Source organism: Pseudophryne corroboree, chromosome 5 (assembly GCF_028390025.1).
Source record: "Pseudophryne corroboree isolate aPseCor3 chromosome 5, aPseCor3.hap2, whole genome shotgun sequence".
NCBI lineage: Eukaryota > Metazoa > Chordata > Amphibia > Anura > Myobatrachidae > Pseudophryne > Pseudophryne corroboree.
Genome location: NC_086448.1, coordinates 296,439,762 through 296,461,966, shown reverse-complemented (window position 1 = coordinate 296,461,966; position 22,205 = coordinate 296,439,762). Strand labels below are relative to the sequence as shown.

At 46.2% G+C, this 22,205-nt stretch overlaps 1 protein-coding gene across 5 annotated transcripts in view; it reads right to left on the bottom strand.

The window, feature by feature from the left end:
* The window catches only part of LARS2 (leucyl-tRNA synthetase 2, mitochondrial), a 706,190-nt gene that overhangs the window by 109,175 nt on the left and 574,810 nt on the right, over positions 1–22,205 (bottom strand). For all 5 annotated transcript variants that reach the window (XR_010177698.1, XM_063922423.1, XM_063922424.1 and 2 more), the window contains 2 exons: positions 22,018–22,200; positions 669–838 (listed from right to left, as the gene is read on the bottom strand). Coding sequence is in view for 4 of the 5 variants with exons in the window: in XM_063922423.1 (XP_063778493.1) it covers positions 669–838; positions 22,018–22,200 (353 nt within the window). In the remaining variant the exon portion in view is untranslated. The remainder of the gene's footprint in view (positions 1–668; positions 839–22,017; positions 22,201–22,205) is intronic.

Here is a 22,205-nt window from a genome sequence, read left to right as displayed (position 1 = left end):
TGTAGGCATGTTCTGTGAATAAAATTATGCAAACCTTCAAACAATCCATTTTAATTCCAGGTTGTGAGGCAACAAAACATGAAAAATGCAAAGGGGGGTGAATACTTTAGCAAGGCACTGTACAGTAATGCACTGCAGTCACTGTTTTCCATGCAGTATCAACAAACAGTTTGCAGCTCAGTTGGAGTACCTAGTGTTTTAATTATAATTAGAGTCAACAGTTGCATTAATTGTGGGACAAAAGTGGGACAGGCCGGACTGTTCTAAGCCTGAATAGCAGTGACTGTTACCCAAACAACATTACTCCACAAGCCAGCATTTCTAGATCTTCTGAACGGAAGCTCATGTAATGTGGGCCTAATATAGTTCATTTAAATAAGATGACTGAAAATGTCAATTCCCTTTAACTAACAACACAACATTCTGCACAAATAAAAATCAGTATAATTATCTAACCATGACCAAAGAAGTTTGCATTATATAGGGTTAGTTAGGAAACAGTGATTCACATTTGGGCTTTTGTAGAAGCAGGACAGAAGCACAATATTTTTATATTTATTTTAACAATTTCCACTTCTACTCAACACTTCATGTGTACAATCACTTGAAAATTGAAAATATTTAATTGCATTCCAAAATCTCATGTTAACGCTTATAAGATTGATTACCTTACAAACAGCAAGGTTTCTGTTTTGCCAGATTTTTTGGGCCTCTGCTATTTCATTCTTATTGAGATGTTTAGGAGATGGTAGAAATAAGGAGCTTCTAGCTTCAATAAACTTGCTTGCAATTGTCCACACTCGTGACTGCCACCTCTGTACCCCAGGTATTGCGTCAGCTGTGAAAACAACAAACAGCCCTAATCAGAAATAAATCAAATGTAAATTCGCACAAATACAACAAATCAGAGGCTGCTTCCATTATATTTTTTTTTATAAGAAACTATATATTTGGGTTTTTTTTAAGTACAGTTTTTATTGAAACACCAAAAAACAGTACAATGCTCCTAAGATCGTTGATGGGCAACAAAGCGTATTCTTTAGTGATCTTTGCTGCATACTTGGTGTCATGAATCAGCGAGAATGAAGGAAATACAAATAAAATAATAGGGCAAACGGGCAGGGGTGTATTTAGGGGTCCGAGCGCCCCTGGCAAAGTAAAGGACTGGTGCCCCCCCATATTTGAAATAGGGAAGGCACGTGTGCCAAAAAAGGGGCGTGGCCACTCAATAGTACCCCTCACATTACACAGCACAGTAATGTACATTATTCACGTTACTCTACACAGTAGCAGGGCCGGCTCCAGGCATGTTCCAATAGAGCGGCCGAACAGGGCGCCGCACTTTATGGGCGCTGCTAGCTCTGGCCGCCATATTGGAGCCTGGAGCCGTCCCTACAGCAGCAGCACTGCAGTGTCCGTCTCCTAGCAGAGACGTGCACTACATGCAAAGCCCGGCAACCAGAGCTCGCGGTCCGGCAGCTGAGGCTGATTGGCTGCCGGACCGCAAGCTTTGATTTGCTTGCGGACCGGCGCCTAGTTAGAGCTGTACACCGCCGCGGCCGCCGGAGATTGAGGGCTAGGAGAGGCGCACGCTGCGCTCTCCTCCCTGCCCTCAGCTAAAGAGCAGCAGCAGACTCAGCAACAGAAGCGCGGTGAGCAGCATAGGGGCAGGTGGGGAGGATATCTGGCACTGGGGACATGTCTGGCACTGGGGGCATGGGACATGTGTATCTGGCATTGGGGGCATATCTGGCACTGTGGGGACAAGTGTATCTTGCATTAGGGGCATATCTGGCACTGTGTGGGGCATATACGTATCTGGCACTGTGTGGGGCATATATGTATCTGGCACTGTGGGGGCATTTATGTATCTGGCACTGTGGGGGCATTTATGTATCTGGCACTGTGGGGACATATCTGGCACTGTGTGGGCATTTATGTATCTGGCACTGTGGGGACATATCTGGCACTGTGTGGGCATTTATGTATCTGGCACTGTGTGGGCATTTATGTATCTGGCACTGTGGGGACATTTATGTATCTGGCACTGTTGGGGGCATTTATGTATCTGCCACTGTGGGGGCATTTATGTATCTGCCACTGTGGGGGCATTTATGTATCTGGCACTGAGGAGGCATTTATGTATCTGACACTGTGGGGACATATCTGGCACTGTGTGGGCATTTATGTATCTGGCACTGTTGGGGGCATTTATGTATCTGGTACTGTGGGGGCATTTATGTATCTGGCACTGTGGGGGCATATCTGGCGCTGTGGGGGCATTTATTTATCTGGCACTGTGGGGGAATATCTGCACTGTAAGGGGAATTAATGTATCTGGCACTATGGGGGCATTTATGTATCTGGCACTGGGGGCATTTATGTATCTGGCACTGTGGGGGCATTTATGTATCTAGCACTGTGGGGGCATTTATGTATCTGGCACTGTGGGGGCATTTATGTATCTGGAACTGTGGGGACGTATCTCGCACTGTGTGGCCATTTATGTATCTGGCACTGCTGGGGGGCATGTCACGTGTAGCTGGCACTGCCGGGGGGCATCTCACGTGCAGCTGGCACTGCTGGGGGGCATGTCACGTGTAGCTGTCACAGCTGGGGGTCATGTTTCATGTAGCTGGCACTGCTGGGGGGCATGTCACGTGTAACTGGCACTGCTGGGGGCATGTCACGTGTAGCTGGCACTGCTGGGGAGAATATCATGTAGTGTTCCCGCTAGGCGTCTGTGGCTAGGCAATGTGTCTCAGTGCTCTACCTGGCGCAATATGTCTCAGTGCTCTACCTGGCGCAAAGTGTCTAACGTGCTGTGCCTGGCGCAAAGTGTCTAACATGCTGTGCCTGGCGCAAAGTGTCTAACGTGCTGTGCCCGGCGCAAAGTGTATAGGAGGTTCTACCTGGTGTAATGTATATTAGCTGCACTAATGTGTGGTGCAATGCGAATTGCCACTATTATGTGGCCACGCACCTTCCCCACAAAGCAACGTCCCTATATTTTCGCTGCACGCCTTAGGCTTTGGCATATGGGTATGGGAACAAGCATTATAGTACGTACATAATTTTGCCCTCCTAACTTAAAAATGTACCCACCCTGTGATCAGCACCCTGCCTTAAAAAGTGAACACTATCATGTGTAGCTGGCACTGCTGGGGGGCATAATGTGTGTAGCTGGCACTGCTGGGGGGCATGTCATGTGTAGCTGGTACTGCTGCGGGGCATGTCATGTGTAGCTGGCACTGCTGCGGGGCATGTTATGTGTAGCTGGCACTGCTGTGGGGCATGTCATGTGTAGCTGGCACTGCTGCGGGGCATGTCGTGTAGCTGGCACTGCTGGGGGGCATATCATATCTATCTGGCACTGCACATTATGTGTATCTGGCACTATACTGGAGACATTAGGTTGTCTGACACTATACTGGAGACATTGTGTGTAAGGAACACTACTGTGGCTGTTAGGTGTAATGCTGCTAATTGTGTGCGTAGAGGGGGTGTGAAAATATATTTATTTATAGTTTGATGATATAAAGGTATGAGGCCACGCCCACTTTTTCAGGAGGCCACGCCCAATTTTCCAGGAGCGCACACGCCTTCAGCGCGCGCATGGGGGGGGGGGGCTTTTAAATTTTCTCGCTCAGGGTGCTAGTAGACCTGGAGTCGGCCCTGCACAGTAGTACCCCTAAAACACATTATGCCACACAGTAGTGCCCACATATGTATATGGGAAGGCGTGCACGCTCCTGGGAAAGTGGGCATGGCTTCACAATTTTATATAATGATGTCAAACTATAAATATATTATCACACCCCCTACACATGCGCGCACACACACAATTAGCAGCCTTACACACAATACCCACAGTAGTTCTCCTTACACATAATGTCCCCCAGTATAGTGCCAGTTACACATATTCCCCCACAGTGCCAGATACACATATGCCCCTACAGTGACGGACACTTGTATGCCCCTACAGTGCCGGACACTCGTATGCCCCCACAGTGCCGGACACTCAAATACCCCTGGCGCCCCTGGCGAGTGCCATTCTGGCCAAAAGGAAGATACACCCCTGCAAACGGGTACTCCGAGCTGAAGGATGTTATAGACTGCATATAAAATATGAACCATGGTTTTGATGTTAATTTGATAATGTTTAATGATTCTAAATATATCCACTGATTTCTTAACATTATTTTACTTAGAAAAAGTACATCCCCCGCCAACAGTGCCAATTGGCTTCCTTCAACAAAACTCAATTACTTCTGATGAAGTTGGGAATACCAACATAACACGTAAGGCCTGGATATAAGAAGTTATAGTAGACTTACCGTCGATAACTCTTTTTCTCCTAAGTACACAGTATCCACAGGATATACCTTGGGATTATTAGGTAGGGACAGTGAAATGGCACCAACCATCAAAGCTTTTCAGACTCCCAGGATTCAATGATCCAGTCTCCTATATCCCCGCCTCCTGGATCAGGCAATTCAGTTGTTTTCCCAAAGCTCAAGGCAGGAGCATAATGGAGAGCCCTAATCAGGCGAGAATAACATAGACACACTTCCATACAAGAAGGAAGAGGTTAATAAGTGTAAGGATCCTCAAATCAGGTGTGTCAGGGTGAGATCCCTGTGGATACTGTGGACTTAAGAGAAAAATAGTTATAGACAGTAAGTCTAGCATAACTTCTTATTTCTCCTGCAGGGTCCACAGTGGTATCCACCTTGGGACGTCCCAAAGCAGAATTTAGTGGAGGAGACGCTCCTGATTGGACAGGAGAATCCTTTGCCCGAAAGCAGCGCCATGAGAGGCAAAGGTATCAAAGGCATAATGTCTAATGAATGTGTTAATGGAAGACCATGTGGCTGCCTTACATATCTGTTCGGCTGAGGCACCACGTTGTGCTGCCCATGAAGGAACTACCTTATGAGTAGAGTGGGCAAAGACATTAGCCGGGATAGGGAAATCAGCTTGAGAATACACTTCTAAAATAGTCATCTGAAGTCATCTCGCCAGTATTTGCTTGTCAGCAGGCCATCCTCTCTTATGAAATCCTTAGAAAACAAAGAGAGTGTCTGTCTTTCTGATGTATTATCCACGTAGATACTTAAAGCACGGACTACGTCCAATAATGCATCTCCTGCAGAGAGGTCCGGTTCCTGAAAAGCCGGTACAACAATTTCTTTGTTAAGGAGGAACTTAGAGACCACCTTAGGAAGACCACCTTAGGAAGATATCCAGATTTAGTTTAGAACTGCTCTATCTGAATGAAATATCAGAAAAGGAGGACGACATGATAACGCCCCTAAATCTGAGACTCTTCTAGCAGAAGCAATTGCCAGTAGAAAGAGAACTTTAGCTGTCAACCATTTCAAATCCACTTTATTCAGTATTTCAAATGGAGCAACTTGAAGTGCCCTAAGGACTATTTCTAGATCCTAAGGGCTGCTGGGAGAACAAAAGGCGGTTGAATGTGAAGCATTCCTTGAAAAAAAGTGCGAACATCTTGTAGGTTAGCAATTTTCTATTGGCACCATACAGTTAGTGATTACACTTGTACCTTCAAAGAAGACACACGTAGACCTTTATCCATTCCTGACTGAAGGAATGCTAGAACTCTTGAAACTCTGAAAGACCTAGGGTCATAATTTCTGAATATAAACATGCCATATCCGGTAATAAATGTGAGCCAATGATGGTTTCCTTGCTCTAAGCATTGTTTGAATTACCTGTTGTGAAAACCCTTTTGCTTTCAAGATGGATGTCTCAAGAGCTACGCCGTCAAAGACAGTCGATCCAGGTGTTTGGAGAGACAAGGACCCTGGGACAGTAGATCTGGACGTTGAGGCAGTAGAAATGGAGTATCCGCTTACAGCCTCTGCAGATCCGTGTACCAATGTCGTCTGGGCCATGCCAGAGCTATTAGTATCACAGCGCCCTTTTCTTATTTGAATTTTCTAATCACCCTGGGCAACAGGGAGATTGGTGGAAACACATAGACCAGATGAAACTCCCACTTCACTGACAGGGCATCCACGAAGATCCTTTGTTTTTGACCCGTATACGGGTACTTTGTTGTTCCGACGAGAAGCCATGAGGTCTACTTCCGGCAGTCTCCCTTTGTTTACCAGAATCTAAAAAACTTTTGGGTGTAAAGCCCATTCGCTTGCATGAATGGCGTGCTGGCTGGGAAAGTCCGCTTACTAATTTAAGACTCCCGGAATAAACACTGCGGACACAGCTGGATGATGAAGTTCTGCCCATCTTAACGTCCAGCTACCCTCATTCATTGCCCTTCAGCTGTGTGTTCCTCCTTGGTGTTTGAGGTACGCTACTGCTGTTGCATTGTCCGAGCGAATCTGAATCGGCTTGCTGTGAAGTATTTATTTTGCCTGGGTGAGTGCCATGTATATGGCCCGAAGTTCCAGTATATTGATTGGTAGACAGCTTTCTTCCTTGATCCACTGTTCCTGGAAGAAGCACTATTCTGTCATGGCTCCCCAACCCTGAAGGCTGGTATCCGTGGTCAGAACCTCCCAATCTGAGATCCAAAAGGGCCGCCCTTTGTCCAGATGGGATGTCTGTAGTCACCAGGCTAATGACCGACACACTTCCTGAGGAAGAATCATAGTCTGGGTTTTTATTGTCTGATGCAGTCTATTCTGTTTGGAAAGAATCAGATGCTTAAGGGGCCTAGAATTGAGCATATTCCACCATGTTGAATGTCGCTTGCATTGATGCATGAATTGATACCCTCCGACTGTGTAGTAGCCCATGAATCCGCATTTGTAATATGGATATTTTGTTCAGAGGTAGGAAGATTTTCTGAATTAGTGAATCCAACACGGCCCCTAGACGGGTCATACGTTGTGATGGAACCAGGGATGACTTTGCCCAATTTATGAGCCAGCCATGATTTGTAAGCATGCTATTGCCAGTTGAAGATGGCACTGCAGAGATTCCTGGTACCGAGCCAGGATTAACAGGTCGTCTAAGTATGGGATAATTCTTATACCCTGACGACGAAGATAAACTGCCATAACCACTATAATTTTGGTAACACTCTTGGAGCTGCAGCCAGTCCAAAGGGTAGAGCCTGAAACTGGAAATGTTTCAGGAGGCTCGCAAAGCTAAGATAGCACTGATGGGATGGTACTATAATTACATGAAGGCAAGCATCCTGGATATCTAGGGATACCATAAAATCCCCCGGCTCCATAGCCAAAATAATGGAACGCAAGGTCTCCATGTGAAAACGAGGAACCTAAATGTATTTGTTCAGAGTTTTGAGATTGAGAATGGGCCGATATGACCCATTTGGTTTCTGTACCAGAAACAGATTGGAATAGAAACCCTGTCCCTGCTGTGCAGGAGGAAATGGTATTATTACCCCTGATTGTAACAATTTCTGAACTGCCTCTTGAAGTGCCCTGGCCTTCGTTTCCACTGAAGACGGGCTGGTACAAAAAACCTTTGCAGAGGGTTTTTCTTGAAGGCAAAGGCATAACTGGGAGACACCGCTTCTTGCACCCAGGCATCTGTGGTGGACAAATGCCAGATTTGTGCAAAAAGAAGACGGCCTCCCGCCCTAGGATCTCCCAGGTGGAGGCCCGTGCCATCAGGCTGATGGCTTATCCTTTGGTTTAGATGGTGGTCTTCTGGCTGCCCAATGCTTTTCAGTCTTCCCAGACTTATCTGATTTGGACTGTTTGCTGTAACTCTTTCCTTTTGCTTTACCTTGTGTCTGAAAGGACAGATAAGCTCGAAAACTGTGTTTAGATTTGTATGTTGAAGGAAACTTCACTTTCTTAGAATCTGTTTCTGACTCCAGAATATTGTTTAATTCTGTACCAAACAGAATATCTCCATCAAATGGCAAAGACTCTAGTACAGGCTTTTTCAACCAGTGTACCGTGGCACACTAGTGTGCGGCGACCATTGCAAGGTGTGCCGCGGAGCCAGAGCAGCTTCCTGCAGCTTCAGAGTGAACTGTTGGCCCGGGCTCTTCTTAGAGGATTAGTCGTGACCTATGCCTTGAAGATGCGGCGGTGTGATATCATAGGTCACGGCCAGCCGCATCTCACAACCCAGCCAGCCCACCCGCCTGCATACACATCTTCCAGTTCCTGCCTGCATACACAATTTTCCTTGCCCATCCACATCCACACCTGCCCGACTGCCCACTGCTCAGTATTCGCAGCACTCCACTATGAACAACCCCCACCACTGAGGGACAGGAAGGAGGACAGCTGACCGGTAGGGGCTAATATTTGTTATTTTAGTTCTCCTGTGGGGAACAAAAGGATTTATGTGGGGAGAATAAGGATTTATGGGGGGAACAATGTGAATAATTCATGTAGGGAGCAATAGGATTTATGTGGGGAGAAATGTGATTGATTTATGTGTGAGCAACATGATTTATGTGGGGATCAATAGGATTTATGTATTGAGCAACATGATTTATGTGGGGAGCAATGTGAATGCTTTTTCTGTGTAGGCCAAAGTATGTGTGGATTTTTTTTTTACTGTGAGGGCCAATGTGTGTGTGTGTGTTTTTTTTTTTCTGTGGGGAACTTATGGTGTGCCTTAGCAATTTTAAAATATTGTTTGGTGTGCCGCGAGTAAAAAAAAGGTTGAAAATCACTGCTCTAGTACCTTTTTGGACGCAGCCAAACAGCTCTATGGGCTGCCACTGCTGAAGCTGATGCTTGAGAAGCTACTGTACCCATATCCAAGGCTGCTTCTTCCATAAAGACAGCTGCTTGTTTAATATGTGCAATATGGGACTTAGTAGCCAATGAAAGAACATTTTCCATTGCATCAGCACAGGCCGCCACTGCTTTCGCCATAATTTCCATCAGATAATCTGACCCTGGAAATTTTGTTTTGGCTGTTTTGGGACATTTAAACACAGGTGCCTTAGATTTTATCAAAGGCTCTGCTGCCTCCTCTAAAGACAGAATGGCTTTCACTGCATTAATTAGCCCAGGCCGCCACTGCTTTCGCCATCCATGCTGTGGCCATGGCCGGCCTCACAACTGCAAAATCCTCACAAATAGGATTTTAGTACCTACCGGTAAAACCTTTTCTTCTAGTCCGTAGAGGATGCTGGGGACTCCAAAAGGACCATGGGGTATAGACGGGATCCGCAGGAGCTTGGGCACACTGAAAAGACTTAAACTGGGTGTGAACTGGCTCCTCCCTCTATGCCCCTCCTCCAGACCTCAGTTATAGGAACTGTGCCCAGGAGAGACGGACATTTCGAGGAAAGGATTTTTGTTTAACTAAGGGCTACTATACATATATATATATACCAGCCCACACCACAAACATACCGTACAACCGGAGTAACAGTAGACCAGATAACAGTATGAAATACAACAGCAACAAGCTGAAAACCATAAATACACAACCCGTGTATAAACTAACTTAACCCGCAAGAATACACTGCAAGTAACAGTCCGCACTGGGATGGGTGCCCAGCATCCTCTACGGACTAGGAGAAAAGGATTTACCGGTAGGTACTAAAATCCTATTTTCTCTTACGTCCTAGAGGATGCTGGGGACTCCAAAAGGACCATGGGGTCTATACCAAAGCTCCAACCTGGGCGGGAGAGTGCGGGCGACTCTGCAGCACCGATTGAGCAAACATCAGCTCCTCCTCAGCCAGGGTACCAAACTTGTAAAACTTAGCAAAGGTGTTTGAACCCGACCACGTAGCTGCTCGGCAAAGCTGAAGTGCCGAAACCCCTCGGGCAGCCGCCCAAGATGAGCCCACTTTTCTGGTAGAATGGGCCTTTACAGACTTCGACACTGGTAGCCCAGCCGAAGAATGAGCTTGCTGAATCGTACTACAAATTCAGCGTGCAATAGTCTGCTTAGAAGCAGGATGACCAATCTTGTTGGAAGCATACAGGACAAACAGCGCTTCAGTTTTCCTGGCAACAGCAGTTCTGGCGACGTAGATTTTCAAAGCTATCACAACATCAAGACTTTGGAACTGCCACAGAATCTGTAGCCACCGGCACCACAATAGGTTGGTTAATGTGAAACGAAGAAACCACCTTCGGCAGAAATTGTTGATGAGTCCTCAATTCCGCCCTATCCGAAAGAAAAATCAAGTACGGGCTCTTATGAGATAAGGCCGCCAACTCTGACACTCGCCTGGCAGATGCCAGAGCCAACAGCATGACTACCTTCCAAGTGAGAAACTTCAACTCAACCTTACGCAAAGGTTCAAACCAGGAAGACATGAGAAACTGCAAGACCACCTCAAGGTCCCAGGAGGCACAAACAGAGGATTGATATGCAACACTCCTTTCACAAAAGTCTGAACCTCTGGGAGGACAGCTAATTCCTTTTGAAAGAAAATAGATAAAGCCGAAATCTGCACTTTGATGGAGCCTAATTTCAGGCCTGCATCTACGCCTGCCTGCAAAAAGTGGAGAAATCGACCCAAGTGAAATTCTTCTGCAGGAGCCGTTTTAGTCTCACACCAGGAAACATACTTTCTCCAAATACGGTGATAATGTCTCACCGTAACCTCCTTCCGAGCCTTAATGAGAGTGGGAATGACCTCCCCGGGAATACCCTTACGAGCGCTCAACTTCCATGCCGCCAAACGCAGCCGCGGTAAGTCTGGAAACACGCATGGACCCTGCAACAACAGGTCCTCTCTTAGAGGAAGCGGCCAAGGATCTTCCACCAGTAATTCCTGAAGATTCGGATACCAGGCACTTCTTGGCCAATCTGGAACGACGAGAATCGCCTGAACCCTTGCTCGTCGAATGATCCCAGTATCTTTGGAATGAGAGGAAGTGGAGGGAACATATACACCGACTGGAACACCCACGGAGACACCAGGGCGTCCACTGCACTGGCTTGGGGGTCCCTTGACCTGGAACAATATCGCGGAAGCTTCTTGTTGAGACGAGACGCCATCATGTCGACCAGCGGAATTCCCCAACGCCTTGTCACCTCTGCAAATACCTCTTGGTGAAGAGCCCACTCTCCCGGATGGAGATCGTGTCTGCTGAGGAAATCTGCTTCCCAGCTGTCCACTCCCGGAAGGAAGACTGCTGTCAGGGCGCTCACGTGTTGTTCCGCCCAGCAAAGGATTCTTGTGGCCTCCGCCATAGCCGCCCTGCTCCTTGTTCCGCCTTGATGGTTTATATGTGCCACCGCTGTGATGTTGTCTGACTGTACCAGGGCAGGTCGACCCTGAAGAAGGCTTCTTGCTTGTAGAAGGCCGTTGTAAATGGCTCTTAACTTGAGAACATTTATGTGGAGACAAGCTTCCTGGAGCGACCATTTCCCCTGGAAGTTTCTTCCTTGGGTGATTGCGCCCCAGCCCCGGAGACTTGCATCTGTTGTCAGAAGGACCCAGTCCTGGATACCGAACCTGCGTCCTCTTAGGAGGTGAGAACTTTGTAGCCACCACAGGAGAGAAATTCTGGCTCTGGGAGATAGACTTATCTTCCGGTGCATGTGCAGGTGAGACCCGGACCATTTGCTCAGCAAGTCCCACTGAAACACCCGGGCATGAAACCTGCCAAATGGAATGGCTTTGTACGCCGCAACCATTTTCACCAGAACCCGAGTACAGTGATGGATCGACACACTTGTCGGCCTCAGAAGTTCCCTGACCATCGTCTGCAGTTCCAGAGCTTTTTCTTCTGGAAGAAATACTCTCCGTAACTCCGTGTCCAGAATCATGCCCAGAAAAGGCAGCCGAGTGGTCGGAATCAACTGAGATTTTGGCAAATTTAGCACCCAACCGTGCTGTCGCAGAACAGCGACAAATTCACACTTCTCAGCAACCGTTCCTTGTACTTTGCCTTTATCATGAGATCGTCCAAGTACGGGATAATTGTAACCCCTTGCTTGCGAAGGAGAACCATCATTTCTGCCATGACCTTGGTGAAAATCCTCGGGACCGTGGAAAGCCCAAACGGCAACGTCTGAAATTGGTAATGAGAATCCTGTATCGCAAACCTGAGGAAGGCCTGATGCGAAGGATATATTGGGACGTGTAAGTAGGCATCCTTTATGTCGACTGATGCCATAAAATCCCCCCCTTCTAGGCTGGAAATCACAGCCCGAAGAGATTCCATCATGAACTTGAAAACTTCCAAGTATGGATTGAGGGATTTTAGATTCAGAATCGGTCTGACCGAACCATCTGGTTTCGGTACAACAAAGAGGCTCGAGTAGAACCCCTCCCCCGTTGGGACGGGGCAACGGGAACAATGACCCTCTGTTGACACAACTTTTGTATCACTGCCAGCACCAACCCCCTGTCCGGAAGAGACACTGGTAAGGCCGAAATGAAAAACCGGTGAGGGGGCACCTCCCGAAACTCCAGCTTGTATCCCTGAGACACAATCTCTAGGACCCAAGGATCCAGGTCTGATTGAATCCAGACCTGACTGAAGATCCGCAGATGGCCCCCCCACCGGTCCGGACTCCCCCAGGGAAGCCCCAGCGTCATGCGGTGGACTTGGTAGAGGCAGGGGAGGACTTTTGGTCCTGGGCGCCTGACACGGCAGGCGACTTTCTTCCCCTTCCTTTACCCTTTGAAGCGAGGAAGGACAAACCTTTGCCACGCCTGTATTTATTTGGACGAAAGGACTGCATCTGCTGATGAGGTGCCTTTTTCTGTTGCGTGGGAACATAAGAAAGAATAGAGGACTTACTCGCAGTCGCGGTACAGACCAGGTCAGCCAAGCAATCCCCAAACAAGACATTACCTTTGAAGGGTAAAGCTACCATAGCTCTCTTGGAGTCGGCATCAGCATTCCATTGATGGATCCACAACGCCCTCCTGGCCGATATCGACATGGCATTGGCTCTTGATCCCAAGAGACAAACATCCCTCGCCGCATCCTTCAGGTAATCTGCAGCATCCTTGATATAACCAAGAGTCAAAATAACATTATCTTTATCAAGGGTATCCATATCATTAGCTAAATTCTCAGCCCATTTAGCAATAGCACTACTCACCCATACCGACGCCACAGCAGGTCTGAGCAATGCACCCGAATTAGCGAAAATGGACTTCAGAGACGTCTCCAGCTTGCGATCCGCCGGATCCTTGAGAGCTGCCGTGTCAGGAGACGGAAGTGCCACTTTCTTAGACAAACGAGATAGAGCTTTGTCAACATTTGGAGACGACTCCCATTTTTCCCTGTCATCAGAGGGGAAAGGATACGCCATGTAAAGCCTCTTGGGAATCTGCCATCTCTTGTCCGGCGACTCCCAAGCCTTTTCACAAAGAGTATTCATTTCATGAGAGGGGGAAACTTCACCTCAGTTTTTTTCCCCTTGAACAAGCAAATCCTTGTTTCCTGTACCGCAGGTTCATCAGAAATGCGTAAAACATCTTTTATAGCCACAATCATGTATTGAATACTCTTAACTAATCGTGGATGTAAAGCAGCCTCAGTGAAATCGACCTCGGAATCAGAGTCTGTGTCGGTATCAGTATCTACCACTTGAGTAAATGGCCTTTTGTGACCCCGATTTGGTCTGCACCTGAGACAAAGCATCCTCCATGGACTTTTTCCACACCTGTGTCTGTGACTCAGATCTATCCAACCTCTTTGACAAAGAAGCTACATTCATATTAATTGTACTTAGCAAAGTGAGTAAATCAGGTGTCGGCTGCGCCGACAGGGCCAAATCGACACCCGCATCTGCTCCCCCAATAACCTCATCCGGTGAATAACATTCAGCCTCAGACATGCCGACACGTATTATCGACACACGGACACACACACAGACTGTCTCAGCTAGGGGACAGGCCCACAATGAAGCCCGAATAGAGAAACACAGAGGGAGTATGCCAGCTCACACCCCAGCGCCCAAATATCCCGTCAAGGGATATATGTGACCAGCGCTGCTCAAAGTATAATAATATGCACCACAGACTGCGCCCGCCCCCGAGTAGCTCCCCGTTACTTTCAGAGGAGCTGTGGAGGTCCCGGGTCAGCGTCTCCTTCAGCCGCGTGTGGAGAAGAAATGGCGCTGTGAGCCGCGCGGCTAAGCTCCGCCCCTTCCCGGCGCGCTTCAGCCCGCGAAATTTGAAAAACTGAAAATGCCGGCGGGGGTCTGAGAATGGCACCGAAAAGGCTTCTGCCGGCTCCCAGATCTCAGTAACATGCTGCCCAGGGTGCCCCCCCCCAAGCGCCCTGCACCCTGTGAGTGCCGTTGGTGATAGTGTTTGGGAGCATGGAGCTGCTGCGCTGTACCTCCGTTACTGAAGTCTACTGCCGTCCTGAAGTCTTCTGCCTTCTGCATACTCACCCGACTTCTTTCTTCTGGCTTCTGTGAGTGGGGTGACGGTGCGGCTCCGGGAACAAGCAACTAGGCGCACCAAGTGATCGAACCCTCTGGAGCTAATGGTGTCCAGTAGCCGAGAAGCAGAGCCCTTAAACTAAGAAGAAATAGGTCTGACTTCTCTCCCCTCAGTCCCTCGCTGCAAGGAGCCTGTAGCCAGCAGGTCTCCCTGAAAATGAAAAACCTAACAAAAGTATTTTCTAGAGAAACTCAGGAGTGCAGAAGTCTAACAACTGAGGTCTGGAGGAGGGGCATAGAGGGAGGAGCCAGTTCACACCCAGTTTAAGTCTTTTCAGTGTGCCCAGGCTCCTGCGGATCCCGTCTATACCCCATGGTCCTTTTGGAGTCCCCAGCATCCTCTAGGACGTAAGAGAAAACAATTTTAAGAAAACCAGCTATTGTCCTATCTGTTACATCATTTAATGATGTTGAAGGCAGAGGTAATGTAGATTTACGCACTAGTCGAATCACATGTGCATCTACTCTGGGAGAAATCTCCCTTTTCAAACATTCCCCAGCCGCAAAAGGGTAATGAGAGTTCCATTTCTTAGGAATTTTGAACTTACTAGGTGTGACCCATGCCTCTTGCATAATTTCCATCAGATAATCTGACCCTGGAAATTTTGTTTTGGCTGTTTTGGGACATTTAAACACAGGTGCCTTAGATTTTATCAAAGGCTCTGCTGCCTCCTCTAAAGACAGAATGGCTTTCACTGCATTAATTAGCTCAGGTATATCTACCGAGCTGAAACATTCATCATCTCTGTATGCAGACCCAGAATGTGAGGAATCAGCTTCATCATCTGAAGTGTCCACTTCTAAAACATGTGTAGACTGTGAAGATGTTGTTTCATGTCTATGTGATTTAATTTCTATAGGCCTGTCAGCCTGTTTTTGTTGAAAGGCTGCAGCTTCATGAACTGGATGTGTCATAACACAGGGGGAATGTTGCACGTAAGGGTTAATAGGATAACCTATACGTGGTACAGGAGCTAGCATAATTCGCTCAGCTATATTGGATAACGTTAGTGCAAATGATGCCCATGGAGGTTCTGCCTGAACCTGTGCCTGCCTTGGTTTATTAAGGAGGCTCTGATGGAAAGGGTTCACTACGGATGGCCGGCGGTCGGGCTCCCGGCGACCAGCATCCCGGCGCCGGGAGCCAAACCGCCGGCTTACCGACAGCGTGGCGAGCGCAAATGAGCCCCTTGCGGCCTCGCTGCGCTCGCCACGCTACGGGCACGGTGGCGCGCTACGCGCGCCACACTATTTTATTCTCCCTCTATGGGGGTTGTGGACCCCCACGAGGGAAAATAAGTGTCGGTATGCCGGCTGTCGGGCTCCCGGCGCCGGTATACTGAGCGCCGGGAGCCCGACCGCCGGCATACAGAAGACCACCCGATGGAAACTATAACAATTTGCACATAACCCATTTTGTATCAGATCTTGAGAGGTTAACCCTGCTTTGCAGGACAAACATGATATTGATGCAGGTGCTGCTATAGAGAGTGTATCCTCTTCACCCTTGCCTCTCTTAGACATGGCAACTTTATCACACACACATATGGTTTAACTACACAATGTGTGACAGTATTCACTTTATCTCTTGTTAAAGTGATATACAATCAGATCCCTCCCTGCTTTGCACCAGCATTGAGGATCAGATATATGATAAAAGTAGAACTGACAGAAACATAGTATCAGTCAGCAGCCACACTAGCAATCAGTCACATTGTAATACATTAGTAATCATTAGCAATATGAGCACATATTCAACTACAGAATACATTTCAGGTATGTAGGAAAAAACATATTACTGCATTACCTTATATAGGACTTTAACGTACTCAGACGCACAGCGAAAGATACAGCAGTAACAGTTTACAAGACTCATATGCATCAGGCACTTATACAACTATTTACTGCCACAAGGGTAGGTATATACTCACCTGCCTCAGGAGAGCGGTATACAGGGAGACTTCAAGGATTGATCATTGCGCTAAGAAATGATGAGTGGATCCGGACGCTACCAGTGAACACAGACACACCAGAGACACAGCCGCACCGCACTGAGCCTGGGTTAGTTTGATTTCTAGCGTCTCAGACGGAAACAGGGAAAACAGTTCATGGTGGGAAATTCGGAAGTAACTGGTCATGAACCGGGTGGAGAGGCGACCAGGGGAGCGTCTTATTCCCCACTGCTGACATCAACCCCAGGGATTGCAGCCTCACACTAATCCCTGGAACCTATGATCCCTGTGGCCTAGCGCTGGTGCACCCGAGGTGGCAGCCTCCCCCCGAAACAGTATGGCTGTGTCTTGCATCTCAATCCGCTAAGTAGAACTGACGCCTTACCTTCTCCCCGTTCTCCGGCCACAGCCTGGTAATGTCAGTCTGGACTTGCTAGTACATCCTAGCTGACACCCGCTGAAACAGCACTGCACTCGGAAGTTAGCGTTGTCGTGACCCGGCGGAGAGTTGATGGAGCAACTTTTTCTAAGGTGAGTATAAGACACTTTTTAGAAAAATCACTCATAAAATGTAAGGCTATAAAAATAAAATAATAAATAGCTTATGGTTGCAAAAAATCAGCAGCACAATAGACCGTGGTCTGGCTCCTGCCACACCAAACAAAAAACTAAATTGCCTGAGCCAAGAGGCGGAGATATAGGAGACTGGCCCATTGCATCCTGGGAGTCTGAAAATCTTTGATCGTTGGTGCCATTCCGCTGTCGCTACCTAATACCCCCAAAGTATATCCTGTGGATACCACTGTGGACCCTGCAGGAGAAATACCAATTTATAACACACACTTTTATTTACCTTCACTAATCCATGCAATAGAACTCCTGTGTTTATCTTGCAGACCTTACATACTTCTTCCGAATTTTAATTTATACAAACTTTCAGCAATCTGGTTTGGACTATACCTGGACTCTAGCTCGGGGTGCTCACTGCAGGTTGTTCCCTCACTTAGAAGAATGTTAACAACAATAATCCTGATGGGCCTGGTTTTACTTAAGCAATTTGAAACTGACATACATTTGGAGTCTAGAGGGGGACATATCGGTCTCATTAACTAAGGCACATGATATCATTTAAGTTATGTATATAATTATAACGTTTAACATGTAATTTAGCTCTTTTATTAAGTAATAAATAAATGTTAATATTTCACATATGCAATAGTTCTAGTATTTTTACTTATCGTTGTGCTTTCTATTCCTGTAGATGGGTGCGGTGTGATATACTGGCAGGCGGGATGCCGGCTGTCGGTATACTGACAACGGCATCCCACATGCCGGTATACCGGCAGGGAGATAGCGAGTCCCCTCGCCACGCTTTGGGCCCACTATTTCCATTCGGTTGGTGGCGTGGCACGATCAACAGAGTGGGAATTGGTGGGGGCGGAATTCAGACCGCCGATAAAATGTCAAAATTCTGGCATCAGTCTCCTGAACGCCGGGATCCCGACCGCTGGCATTTTTAATGCATCCTCTGTAGATTTGTGCTGTTTCTTGAAAAGTGACCACCTTATTATTAACAGCTTCCCAGAAGTGTTACTATAATGGGGCCCACACACAGTGATATTTGTGCTAGGTGTGATTTCAGCCTATACAATGTGTGCTATGCGATTTGGACCAAGTGGGTATGCTATTTTAACTACATGTTATTTGAACTACATCCAATTTTGAACACACTACAATGCGCAGGCACGACGGTCTGCTGCGACGGGGAACGTCGGGCAGCAACGGGATGGTGCGACAAAACCGATCGCACCGGCGATCGCAAGAAGATTGACAGGAAGAGGGCGTTTGTGGGTGGCAACTGACCGTTTCTAGGGAGTGTCCAGAAAAAAAAAGGAGGGACCCAGCGTTTTGTGTGAGGATTCGTGATGTCAGCTCCGGCCCCGATCATCGCTGCGGCTGAGTTAGTCCTAGGCTGTGCAGAGACTGCATAAACTGCTGTTTGTGCAGCTCTCCTGCACATGCGATCGCACACCTGCACATCGAATTCCCCCTCCCCCTGTAGGAGGCGACTACCTGATCGCAGGGATGCAAAAAATTTACCCTAGTGATCAGGTCTGAATTACCCCCTATATGCGATGTACTACAAAAATACCTACCTGCACATACTATTTTGCCTTGAGATATGGACTAGACGGGAGCGTGCATCGCATTGCAAGGAACAATACACACGGTGCGATTTGAACAAGACACAATGCTATTTGAACTAAAAAGATGAAATAGCATGTGAGAATCGCACCATTAGAAGCAACACTAGATACTCTAGTTCTAATTACTAATCTACTACTTTGTATCAGTTTCACACACTAGATTGCACAAAGCAATATTTATTTTCTCTTTCATGCTATTGTATGTCATTTGTTTGTATAATGATCCCCTCAATGTACTGTGCTGTCTAATATATGTTGGGGATTTAAGAGAAAATAATATTGTTTTAGATTAAAATATATTTATGATTTTGTGCCTTACATCAAAGCAAGACTAGCAGACACTTTCACTGCCTACAGCATAAATGCATGGTTAAATGAAACTATTCATTTCCTATAAACTGAGAATTCTGTATCTCTTTTCTATGTCTAAAATAGCAGTTACCGAAAAGCTAACCCAACATCTGCCATACTTGCAGGGAATAAAATGTTCCTTCAGGTTACAGGAAAGACGGAGGAAAACTTGGTCTGATCAAACAGTCTCTAAAAAGTAGAGCGAGGATCAAACAGTCTCTAAACAGTAGAGCGAAAGGAGATCTGTCTTCCAAACCTTAAACCTTGTGTGCAGGTCATGGCATCAGAACAGAAGCATGGCAGTCATTAAACTCAACCGATAAGCTCAGTAAATATTGGCTCTAAATCTTACTTTATTTTTCTAATTTCATACTTAATGTAACCTCACAGACGGCAGTATGTTCATATAAGTAACTGAAGGCAATTGAGAACCTGGACAGCTCTACGGAAACAAGACACGACTTATTATGTTCAGGGGGCTATTATTAACACTAACATTAACAGAGGGGTCTATCATTATCATTACCATTGACAGAGACTAAATGGAGATTTAAGAAAACTAAAAGGCTGTAGAATTACTTTAAAGATACTGACAGTATTATTCTACAAAAAAAATAAATGGACAGATACTGTATGTAAGTATCCAGCTGTTCAGGTTGATTGCCAGAAACCAGATCCAATTTGGAACCTCAATCAATATGGTTCATTCATTGACAACTGCACACATACAAACAGCAATCATCAGTTAATCATTATTTTTCACCAGGAATGCTAAAAATCAATTTGCATTTATCCTTCTCGGCAATCATGGATCCTCACATAAACAACAATCCTGCGTCAATTTAGCCTAAATCAATCAAAGCTTTTAACACAGTTTCCATATTTTGCTAAAGAGTCTCGTAAATCTTATAAATACAACCGAAATAAAATTATTCTTGTCCCACTTCAGCTGGGAACATTGATAAAAATCAAACAAATACATAACACTACACCATATATTATATATCATGACAATAATTAATTGTACGCATACATGATGTCCTATCGTCACACTGATCTGCATACTTTAGGAGTAATCTGCATATTAGCAGGGAATAGTTATGAATCTAAAGAGCAAAGAGCTGAAAAGAATAGTGGCCTTGTAATACTAATACTGACTTTTAAAATGAATGCAAGCAGCTTGAGATGGGTCCTCCTACTCACACATCCCACTCAGCCATCATTTAGTAGTGATGAACTGATTTGCTGGTTCTGTCTTATAGAGCCTACAGATCCTGGGACAAATGGTTGCGCAGTTAATATGCTAATGGATAAGAACCCAACAGTCAAAATACAGACGCCGGAATCCCGAACTAAGGCATAAGCCCGGCATCTAAAGGTACCAGAGTGGAAGGGGGGTGGGGATGGGGGTTAGGCACCAAGCAGGGAGGGGTTAGGCAGCGAGAAAGGGAAGGTTGCGCACCACAGGGGAGGGTTAGGAACCCCGGGGAGGGTTAGGCACCTCCAAAGGAAGGTTAGGGTGGGGAACAGGGGAGGGTTAGGATTTTTACCTGGAAAGGGGGGTTGGGCTGTCGGGATTTAGAGGGTCGGGATGCCGCTGTCAGGATTCTGACGCCGGCATCCCGTCCATCTGGAAATCATCCCGAATCCCGTAGCAGCCCCCAGGGCCCTGGTTAGAAGTTAGAGCATATTTTTCATTACGTGTGCAGTTTTAAAATTGAAACCGCTTAGTAAATAGCACAGTTATAAAGTAGAGCTTCTGAAAGCACTACATGAGTCATTAATAATGGAATAACTGAAAACCCTTGAACTCTACAAAGGCATTTTCAAATAAAAGCCATGCTCATTAATCCCTTGTTATATATTCTACTTTCTGAGGTAAATTGCTAAAGTAATTTAAAAAGAAAAAAAAATAATCAGCAGTGATATTACTCACCTTTAATATTGAGAACACCTTATCTCATTAAATATGAGAATAGAAAATTGAAACGAAACCATAATCTTGAATATTATCAATATCATCAATGTACATTATTATCATCTCAGAAACTACTGTTTTTTAAATTCAAAATAAGAAATATTAATTTGTCCATAAATATTTGCTTTTTATAACCAACTGCCCTTTTCCCATGCCATGTCTTCACAAGCATATAACTTACGCTGTCATTTTTTTATATTTGTCATTTCTTTACCTGTAGATGCTTTATGAATAGGTATCCGCTGCCGAACTCTGCAAAATGGCTAGCAGGCACTGGATCCACCCGGATTCAGGCCAGCCGCCAGCCGCGCTATGTCCGCCGGGTCCCGCCGTCACAAACCCCTCATGTCCCACCGCATTTGCTCGCTACCCAGCGGATCCAGCACTGGATCCGCTGGGCCAATCACATCTCCTGGACTGACAGGGGCGTGCTTTCATGTGAGTGAATGCACGCCCCTGTCATTCAGGCACCTGTACTGGTGCCGCTTTTATATACATTTTCAATGGGCTTTTTAAGCCCATAGCTTGGCCTCGCCCCCTGCTTGATGAACTGTACTATTGTCAGCAGGAGGCACCTCTCCAGCTGCCTCTCACCCTGCTATGTGCATCATGACCACAGGGGAAATGATTAGAAGAAAAAAATAACGATAACTGTTACATCCCATAATATGTTCTACGATGGAAGGTAGGGGGAGCTACTTACTCTTTACATCCCATAATATGCTCTATGATGGAAGGTAGGAGGAGCTTCTTACTATTTACATCCCATAATATGTTCTATGATGGAAGGTAGGGGGAGCTACTTACTCTTTACATCCCATAATATGCTCTATGATGGAAGGAGGAGCTACTTACTCTTTACATCCCATAATATGCTCTATGATGGAAGGTAGGAGGAGCTTCTTACTATTTACATCCCATAATATGTTCTATGATAGAAGGAAGGAGAAGCTACTGACTCTTTACATCCCATAATATGTTCTATGATGGAAGGTAGGAGGAGCTACTTACTCTTTACATCCCATAATATGCTCTATGATGGAAGGTAGGAGGAGCTACTTACTCTTTACATCCCATAATATGTTCTATGATGGAAGGTAGGAGAAGCTACTGACTTTACATCCCATAATATGTTCTATGATGGAAGGTAGGAGAAGCTACTTACTCTTTACATCCCATAATATGTCTTGCTCTGGGGGGGCTGCAAATAAAAGATAGAGACGAGTGGTATCAATGCCATATTTCTCCACCATTTCCTCCGGATCCACTCCATTGTGTTTGGATTTGCTCATCTTCTCCCACGTTACCTGGAGTTTCTCCCCGGTCTCAGCATGAATATATTCAGATCCTTTG